Source organism: Citrus sinensis, chromosome 5 (genome assembly GCF_022201045.2).
Source record: "Citrus sinensis cultivar Valencia sweet orange chromosome 5, DVS_A1.0, whole genome shotgun sequence".
Lineage (NCBI taxonomy): Eukaryota > Viridiplantae > Streptophyta > Magnoliopsida > Sapindales > Rutaceae > Citrus > Citrus sinensis.
The window spans coordinates 28,822,893-28,833,230 of record NC_068560.1 but is presented as its reverse complement, the minus strand read 5'-3'; the positions used below and the strand labels follow the sequence as shown (position 1 = coordinate 28,833,230).

The following is a 10,338-nucleotide window of genomic DNA, read 5'->3' as shown; positions in this document are numbered from 1 at the left end:
TGTTGCAAGAAAAATGTATTAGAGAGAAGTAGATTTTTCTATTTTAAATATTAAGAAAAAATAATTGCGCAACTTCTTTGAAAATTTGATGGGATAAATTTCGATAATAACAAGGTCAAATTTTAAACTGTACACAATTATCTTTCAAAAACACAAACCGTCATGTCGTAACAAATTAAAAAATAAAGGTGATATGTCGTCCAAGTATTTTGCGTATAAAAAACGTTCAACGGTCGAAACTGACGCAGTGCCGCCATAGCCGCAAACCCAACTGAGCCATTTTCATAAGGAACCTAATGTATAACTTAAACAGTCAACGCTTCAATTTAAAAAAAATATATATATAAAATAACAGTTATTTGATCTTCTCTAGGCTTGCTTGACGAGATTCGTGCACATTAAAAGCCACTTGAATCTGAAGCAAGTTCACAGATTACTTAAATCACATAATAAACTTTACAAAGTTGACAAACTAGTAAAGCTTAAACTTTACGAAGCGCCAGCTCTAAAATGAACTGAACAAGCTGGATTTTAAGTCAGTTTTTAGAGTGAAAAAACTGGAGTATATTTTAAGGTGCAAGAAAAGAGAGTTTTTGTAATTTGTTTTGGTGAAGGTTTTGAGATTGAGGATGACAAAGTTGGGTTCATGTTGTTTGAATATTCAAATGGAAAAGCGATTCAGATTTGTTCTTGCACTTGTTTTGGCGGTCTCTCATCTGGGTATGTTTCAATTTTTGTCATCAAATTTCATATATATATATATATATAATTCATAGATTTAGTTAAAATTTCCAGCTCTGTTATTCCACATGTTTGGTTAATCAGAAAACATAGGAAAATCGCAGGAATTTGAATCTCGTGTTTGGAATGTTGAAAATCTTATATTATATTAGCAAGTTAGTACTGCAAGCTCAAGTTGTGTGCTCAAGTCTCAAACAATTTGATTAAAGACTTGAATTTTAGTCTTCGTCAGCTTTCATATGCATCATTTTGATTATAGTGAATTTAGATTATATAATTTGGCTCATTAGATAATTTTCTTTTTTCAAAATTGAGCTTTTACAGGTTGAAACTCTGAGGGACAAAGAGAAAAAATAAGTTTTTTTTAATAGTTCATTGCTAATTAATTAAGTATGAGGAGATCTTGCTTTCCAAAATTTAGATTGTCAAGAGCAATGGCTTGGTTACAACTTGTTCTAGGAGGCCTTGTTATAGTTGTAAGCATATCAAGTCTCTTTAGATTTTACTCTGCCGGATTTTTCATGCACAATGAAGACATATGCCACCACTTTTATGGTGTGAAGGATGTGTATGATGGATTTGACATTAGAGCATTGTCAGATCGAGTCGGGGAAGTACTAACTAGGATGGAAAGCCTGCAAGATAAGCTCGGAAAAACTGTGCAACAATTGGAGAAGGAGAAAGATGCTTTGGATAAAACTATTACAAGATTGGAGTACAAGAAGTTTTTGGAGGTGGAAGTGATTAGGCCTCTCTATAATGCTCACATTGCTCTTAGACAGATTCGGCTGCCAAAGGCTGAAGGAATTGGAAACTTTACGATGGAAGAGGAGCCATTGATTAATACTTTTGTGACAGAGGAGATTCGGAAGTATATAACCCCGAAAAAGAACAGAGTTGGGAAGGTTAATATATATGGAGCTGAGAAGATACACAACACCATAGGGCATGCTTGTGTTTTGATGAAGAAAGAATTGGAAGAGTACATGGATTATGACATTGGATCTTATTGTAAAGATGATTGGAATCTAGCTCAGAATCTCATGGTTAACGGGTGTGACCCTTTTCCTCGAAGACGTTGCTTGACAAGGGCTTCAAAAATCTACCAGAAACCATTTCCTATCAATGAATCTCTATGGAAATTGCCAGATGGTAGAAATGTAAGGTGGAGTAATTATCAGTGCAGGAACTTTGAGTGTTTATCAAGCAAGAACCCCAAACGGGGTTACTCAAAATGTAGCGGGTGTTTTGAGATGGATAAAGAAAAGCTCAAATGGGTAGCTAATAGGTCAGTTCCTGTGGATTTCCTAATCAGTGATGTTTTGGCAATCAAGCCAGGAGAGATAAGGATTGGTCTGGACTTTGGTGTTGGTACGGGGACTTTTGCTGCGAGAATGAGAGAACAAAATGTCACAATTGTGTCAACTGCATTGAACCTTGGGGCTCCATTTAATGAGATGATTGCACTTAGGGGATTGATTCCTCTGTATGTGACACTGAATCAACGCCTTCCGTTCTTCGACAACACAATGGACTTGATTCACACAACTGGGTTTATGGATGGCTGGCTTGATATGCTGCTATTGGATTTCATCCTGTTTGATTGGGATCGGATACTAAGACCAGGGGGATTGTTATGGATCGACAGGTTTTTTTGTAATAAAAAGGATCTCGATGATTACATGTACATGTTTCTGCAGTTCAGGTACAAGAAACACAAGTGGGCTATTTCTCCTAAATCAAAAGACGAGGTCTATCTTTCTGCACTGTTAGAGAAGCCTCCAAGAGCTATATGATCAAACAATGTATGTTGTTTCCTTTTCTTTCTAAAATGATACCGTATACTTGTTCAGTACACTCAATCATTTCTGTAAAATTGGTGATAACAGAAAAATTAACTCTTAATTGCAATATTGGATCTATCTTACACACTGACCTGTTCATTGAAATGATCATATTGAATTTCTTTCATGGTTTTGATTTATAGCTAAAAATGTGTTAAGGTTCTTGATTGAAGACCTTCTGCTCGCATTGATTCACTGCCCGCTTGATGAAAACTTGAGGACTGCCATGTTTCTTCTCATTTTCAAAAACACAATAGCTAAAATGTTTCGTAATTAATTTTGACGGACAATTCAAAAACTAGTCACTTGACAGTTTGTGATTTCATTTCATAACAGCTGAACATTGAACAAGGCCTTAATCCGTGGTTAAATTCTTTTAATATTTTCATTCTTCTTTCCGGTCATTTTCAAATTTTCAGCTTACATTTGAGCACGGAATTATGTTCTCTTTAAAAGCTTCAAGACCTGTCAAGATTAATTTATAATAGGTCGACGAGTAGTTCCATGCGGCAATTTTTATACTACATGTCGTTCAACGCAGAGTTGATAGTGGGCCGCAAGTCTTCCACCCGGAATGAAGATAAACGACAGGTCGTTGACAGAAATGGAGGGAAAAGGAAGACAAAACTGAGCGACGAATGGGTTATGTAGTCTTTGGTAAGCCAAAATTTCGGTCGGAAAATGAATGACACTTTTACTGACGGCTTTAAGTTGCTCATCCAAAAAACATTCAACGCACCGTTTTAAACACAAAACATCTAAAACATATATTTTGTCAGGTTTATTGTTTTCCTTATAATTTGCAAGTGCCATTACGAAATTCTTTAAAGGATATGAAATGGGTATTTATGGATAATGATGAAATCATGAAAATGAGAATCTATTTTAAGAATTGATGACAATCTATATTAGGATTTGAAAGTGCTCTAGCTGTGTAATCTCTGAACCCTCATAGGTAATTTGTTTAATTTTATCACATTTTACTTGATTCATTTATTTTAACCAAACTATTTTCTTATGTTTGCAGTTTCAAGAACTTAGTGCTAAATTTAGCCCAACTGATAGCTTCAGAAAGTCCCAATTGAAGAATGATGGACTGAACTGGGACAGCGAAGAGGCTAAGGAAATCTATGTGAGTAATGTATGATATGTTATAGTTATTGTTTAGTTTCAATTTCTTATTATGTGTCTCTGTCTTCATATATGAGTACATACATAATTTTTTTGGTTAACAGGCAGAAATGGATTCGTTAATGAGATCATCTGCTAGTAGTAAAAGAGACTGTATACAAAGCAGATTGTGATGTACATCTTCAAGTGTTGCAAGAGTTTCTCTATGAGCATGTTTACAAGCATCGAAGCCAATAACAACGTAGATGGTTCCTCTAGCAAAGATGGTAATAGCAAGCGAGCTGGCATCCATCCATCCTGTGGAAGAGTTGAAGTAACATAGAACTGAATTTAATTCACTAAAGCAGATAAAAAAGCAAATAGAATGCAAAATTAAAAAACTCAGTTTAATAATTTGTGTGGGAGATTTTGATTTCTATATATGTGTTCTTATATGATTCCATTTTCTATGTATGCAGGATAAATGTTGCAGTAACTGTACTGAATGGAAAAAGGAAGCCTGTGAGCTAAAACAATGTCATTACCTTTTTAGAATTTGTTAACAACAAGGACTCAATTTATCTTGTTATATTATTGTTCTTCAAATTTAGCTGGAGTAAATTGGTCTTTGTGTTCCGCAATTGTGGCTTCTATGGGCTTTCTTATAATTTTGATATGCTATTGACTCTGAAATAGCATAGGATTTGCAATTCTTGTAATAGCAACATTTATTTTTCGATTCACACAATTAAGTTCTTTTCGTATATTCATCTATAATTTTTCAATTCTTCATGGTTCCTCCAATGCATAAATGGTTGAGAGTTTACATTCTCATAATCTTTGGTAAATTCAAGTCACAAATAGGATCGAGATTAGGGCATATATATATATATTCTAAATTGAATTTATGAACATTATGATGTATAAGTACTACTTATTCAACAAAGTCGGGGGATCCAGGAATGGCGACATACACCAAAGGCCCTATCTAAGCCAAGGAACTTACTCTGAACAGTCTTGACAAATGATGATTCCATTCATTCTGGTGCGGATGGCTGGTAGGCCAATATTTTCTTGGTTTCAATAGCATTCCTTTCTGTTTACTGTTATCTAAAAATAATCAGCCTAAATATCTTTTATAATACGCATCTGTAATTTTGTATGAGAATCAAATTCCAAAGCTGAAGGAAGAAAAAGAGAATGCATTTTTTACCCTTCAAATCATACAAAAGGAATATCAGCCATTTAATATATTTAACTTGTAAAGTTAATTAACACACTTTACTTTTACTGGCTTCATAATGCATTTTAAAAATAGATCAAAACTGTCCCATAATCTAAAGCATTTATATGAATAAATAATTGCAGATGATTATAGAATAATGTACACGTGTTAAAAAATTCTTCAAAATAAATATATTAATGCTTTAAAAGTATACCAATCTCGCCAATGATGATAAATGAAGGTGTACAATTTTTTGTCAAGTAAAATATTTTAATTTTTTAATAACTTAATAACTATCTCCAACACTAGTTGGACAAGAAGAATGATGTTATGCAAAGCAAGCTCAAACCCTCCTCATAGGATATAGGAAACTATGTAAAAAGGAGGGGAAAAAAAAGAAAAGGAACTTAATTAAAGGTGAATTTCGAACCACAACGGGATAGCTTTAGTGTTAAACGAACTAGAGAGTCATCCCCATATTTAGGAAGGTCACAAATTTTGGGTATTTATTTTATTAATACAATAATAATTATTATTATAATATTCCATTTTTCTAAAGTTATGTATATACTGTAGGATAAATCTAATTTTAATGTATTTTCACATTATTACTCCCATTCATGATTATCTGTATATTTGATAATCTTTATCTTAAAAGTAATATTTTTTTATAAAAATATTTTTTTACGGTATAATAGCAATTTTAAACCCTTTGAAACTTTATTTTGTTAATAATTGCAATAACAAAAATTTAATACTTTCCCTTTCTAAAAATAATTACTCTATTAAAATTATTAATGTTAGAATTTAAAACTTTTAGTATTCTATTAACTTTACTTCAAACTTCAAAACTAATAGATATTGAATTAAAGATACTCAACTAAAATTTTTTTTCCTCTCATATCTACAAAGAAAATTCTTCTCATCTTTTCTATAAAGTTAATTGTTGTTATTTGACATTTGACCTTTATATTCATCTCAAGCAATCAATTTTGTACGTGCTATCATTCTAATTATTTTATTTTAAATTATTATAATTCTTATTTTAAATTTATTATATTTTTTATTTGTTGTATTGATATATGGCTCGAATTAGCTATGAAGATTGTGATTTAAATAGCATAAATGTTGATAACTGAATCAGATTTAATAAATACGGTGAACTTATTCAATGTCATTTAAAAAAAATAAATAGATAAATTTGTATTATTCTTTTTTTTTATCTTGTTGGTAATTGTTGAAATTCAAGATATTATTAAAGACAGTTAAATTTTTGAGATATTATTTAAAGATATTAAAGATATCTTTTTTTTTTAAGATAAAAAGGCATCCAAAAAAAAAGTTCATCCAACGCTTCTAAACTGTTAGGCCCGGCCCTGAACACTATCAATATAGAAAAAAAAAAAAGAAAGAAAAGAAAAGAATGAAAAATATCAAAATTTTCTTTTTAATTAGTACTAAAACTAGATCAGAGAAGACACCTTTTTAGGTAAGGAAAAGAATCAAGAAAAGGAATCTTATGGCAATAAAACAAATTACGTAGAGAGTATCTAACAGTAATGGATCCAGATATTTTCCCAACTTCTTCAAATCAATTTGGTTTTTCGAGTATCCTTTTGTAAGTTTGCAGTGCCCATATCAATTTGTGCGTTTAATACATTTTTTAGGCATATGTGCTATTGGAACCCTAGCTAGCTTGCTAAAGAAGTTGCAAAACCCTAGATATGGGTCAATAATAAAACCTTTAAAATTAATAATACTTCTTTGAAGACTCCTTTTCATTTAGGTTAAAAGATAAGCCAACGTTATAACTATAAAGAAATGAAAACCCAGTTTCTATTGCAAGAAAATCTTTGGACTGGCCAATAAAGAAAGTTACTTTAGAAGTGCTTTAGTGAAATATTGGAGCCCACGTGTTCACAACATCAGAACTAATAGCATTCTGCTAAAGTATTTCTTTGTGTGTGTGTGTGTGTGGTTTTTTTTTTTTTTGGTCACTTTGCTTGTGAATGATTTGATTCATTTCATCTCTGTAATTCATCCACTGATGTTAAGGTTATTAAAAAAAAAATAAAATCAGAAGTAGCATAAAACAAAAAGACTTTTAACATCTTTGGAAAAGTATACTAGCAAGAGTGGGTGGTAGTATGCAGAACAATACTTATCCAATTAAATTGCCGAAGACGGAGCCAAAAATCTAGTTTACAAGGAGCATTAATTCAAGAATAAATATAATTTAAGTGATAGCAACTTCAACTCATGGTAATATATCAACAAAGTTTAGGAGGGCAGGCTCAAAAAATAAATACAATTGGAGGATTTTTTTTCAGAACAAGTTAGGGTGGCTGCCCCCGTTTGCCCTAGCTAGGCTAGCTCCGTCCTTGGCCAAAGGGCATGGTATCGGACAATGAAGCATCCCACCAAGTGGAAGAATCCTTGGTTGAATCCAAGTTTATTAGCACTGTTGCCTTCTCGAAAGACAGGAATGACTATTAAAATCAAGCTTTCTGTAGACAAAAATTGAACGGTGGTGTAACAAAGATGAAATGGCCAGACATTAAGAAAAAGTACTTTCTTTTGGCAGAACCCTTGTACATTTGGTAAGCCATTAACCATAATGAAGAAGCTATATATGAACATATCCAAAAAATAGAAAAAGAGGAGTATCGTATAAAAAGTAAGTTTGGTTGAATGGCTGTCAATTATCCGTACTGGATTTTGCTCAAAGATTGTACCAAAAGGCATATATTGCTAACCCCGCCATTAAAACTTTGATGTATTCAATTGATCCGTTCACTAGAACAGGAAAAGAAGGAAAAAAAAATGAATGGTCTTGATAGAAGAATTTGATCACGATTCCATTGCACACACACTCACATGCACACACATGTACAATACACACACATATATATAGCGGGAAAGTCCGGAAAAACTTTCATATTGGAACGTAGTACACAACAGAGTACAACAGTCTAAATGGTGGCATTGTTGTCGACAACAAGATTGGAAAAAAAAAAATGATAACAAAGATTCACATATACCCGCATGCAAGTTTGTATCAAGCTGGCTCACAAATGGTATAAAAGCTATTATCATCCACAAAAACTTGACCAACTATACCTAATAGCTGATTCAAATTAATTCATAAAGATATTAATAATGCAGGCTTCGCCGCAATGGAGCAATTAGTCGACAAACCTAGAAATAGCCTAAATGTGAGGTAATCAAGCACTAATACTGTTGATACTCACCTCTTTTTAGGTAATCATAGGTTAATTAATCCTAAACAAGCAAAACGTGGATTAATATCGTCCACTCAATATAATTAGTACAAACATTATAACAAGTTTAATCTTAATTTAATCTTAGGCATAAAAGCTTTCGGAATATGTATATATATTGTTAAAGAAGGATTTGGTGTGCACGGTGGGAGCCCATTATATTATTCACGAGACCTTTAACCTTTAAATTTTTGTCAAAATTATTCCGAAAATCTAGAATTAGCTAGATTGTAAGCTAATGGCTTGATATCTTCACTTAAGCAACTATTCATTTGCTAGATTAATTTAATTACATAGAAAGTTTGGCCATTCCTTAAGGCTTTCAATAAACTAATTTTGGGAAGTTTTATGTTCATTTTCCAAGACATTATAATTAAAGCCATGCTAGTTTCATTTTTTTTTTATTAATCACTTGATTTCGAATTTACATTTTTGCACTCATATCTTGATAAAAATTAATATCACAAACTTATAAGTATGCCTACAATTAAGTTTATAAGTTTGTGATACAAACTTTCATAACTAAACGAATGCAAAAATGTTAGTTGGAAGTCAAGTTAGTAATATATTTGATGAATATACTTATTAATAATTTGACAATCGTCAGACGCCTTACCAATTACAAGATCATATTATAGTTTCTGTCTTGACAGGAGGCTTGATAACTAATTGATAGCATAAACTTTCAGGTCAAATATTAATCAACATACATAATATGTAGTACTTCCTTTGACGTTATAACCTGTCATAATGGCACTTCCTTTGACACTATAACTCGCCGTCTAGTGATGACGTTATTGTGTCATGACATGTCGTGTATGTATATCCACATTGTATTGCATGACATGTGGCGTGCATGGCATCATATACATACATGCACACGCGCATAGACCCATCTATATATATATATATATATATATATAGAAAGCGAGTCTGCAGACTGAAAGGCAACGTGTCTGTCTTTCAGAAGATCGGGTTAAAGAGTTATATAGACATGGTTGAAGAGCAAGATAAGCTACTGCCAATTGCCAACGTGGGTAAAATAATGAAGCAAATCCTACCACCGAGAGCAAAGATTTCTAAAGAAGCCAAACAAACAATGCAAGAATGTGCAACGGAGTTTATAAGTTTTGTAACTGGTGAGGCATCTGACAAGTGTCACAAGGAGAATCGAAAGACGGTTAACGGAGACGATATCTGTTGGGCTCTCAGTACTCTAGGGTTTGATAACTATACTGAGGCTATAGTGAGATACTTGCATAAATATAGGGAAGATGAAAGAGAGAGAGCTAAGAACCAAAGTAAAGTGACTGCTACTAGCAGCAACGAAGACAAAGCTAAAGAATCACCAAGCCATAAAAGTAGAGAACAGACGACTTCTGTGCAGCAAATTGATGAAACCTCAAGTGCTCCTTCAGAGCTTAGAGCTCTTAAGAAGGGCAAAAGCTCTCTGACGAACCCTCCTTGAACAACATGTTGTTCATGCTGATTGCTGAAAGATTTTGTAAAAGTTTCCGTTCTCGAAGGTAACTTTGTATCTCTCTCCTTGCACTTAATGGCTACTCTCTTTGTATTTTCTTCTCTCTTTTACCTTTTTCTCTCAACGGTTCGCGGATGCGAGTTTAACTTTTGTAAAATAATGAGCTGATATGTCAGCAGTTGTTTATTTTGTACTGCAGTTGAAACAGCTGCTGGTTTGTGATTTTTAAGAGAATCAGAGTTTTTGTATAGTGTTTTAACAAGACGAACTTCACTTCTTTCGCTAATGTGCTAGACTTGTAAGATATCGAATTGGAATATCTCCTTTCTGTCAACATTTATGAAGCAGCTTCGATATGCAGAATGGTTAATTCACCCATGAAATCCTAGCAGTCAATTATCTTTTATGATTCTTGTCCAACATATACTTTTTCATTCTCTTCTCAAGTCTTAATTTAAGAGGAAACTGATTCTCTGAGATTTTTCAAGTTACTTCAGCTCATGCACAGTTGGCACAGTTCCTACATAATATGTGCTTCATGAGAACCACCGCAGTTGTTAAGAATATATTGTTTTTCGCAATCAACCCGTACAAAGTTTATGTAGAGATCTTGTGTTCAACAATTTCACTGTTCGTTGAATCTGCTAGCTTGTAAGT

The 10,338-nt window shown here is 32.9% G+C and overlaps 2 protein-coding genes across 4 annotated transcripts; both read left to right on the top strand.

Annotated features, from left to right (window-relative positions):
• Window positions 1-354: 354 nt before the first annotated feature.
• Window positions 355-3,248, top strand: LOC102629548 (probable methyltransferase At1g29790). Of its 3 annotated transcripts, XM_052442136.1 has the most exons (3): window positions 355-720; window positions 1,066-2,546; window positions 3,005-3,248. In XM_052442136.1, exon 2 carries the CDS (start codon window positions 1,134-1,136, stop codon window positions 2,535-2,537), a length of 1,404 nt encoding a protein of 467 aa, XP_052298096.1. In that variant the 5' UTR covers window positions 355-720; window positions 1,066-1,133; the 3' UTR covers window positions 2,538-2,546; window positions 3,005-3,248. The 3 variants fall into 3 exon arrangements, with proteins under 3 accessions (XP_052298096.1, XP_052298097.1, XP_006472058.2); XM_052442137.1 differs by lacking the exon at window positions 3,005-3,248 and having other exon boundaries at window positions 1,057-2,798; XM_006471995.3 differs by lacking the exon at window positions 3,005-3,248 and having other exon boundaries at window positions 356-720; window positions 1,066-2,798.
• Window positions 3,249-9,172: 5,924 nt separating this feature from the next.
• LOC102621848 (nuclear transcription factor Y subunit B-4) lies at window positions 9,173-9,845 on the top strand. The gene has a single exon (XM_006472057.3). It carries the CDS (start codon window positions 9,196-9,198, stop codon window positions 9,667-9,669), a length of 474 nt encoding a protein of 157 aa, XP_006472120.2. The 5' UTR covers window positions 9,173-9,195; the 3' UTR covers window positions 9,670-9,845.
• Window positions 9,846-10,338: the final 493 nt, after the last annotated feature.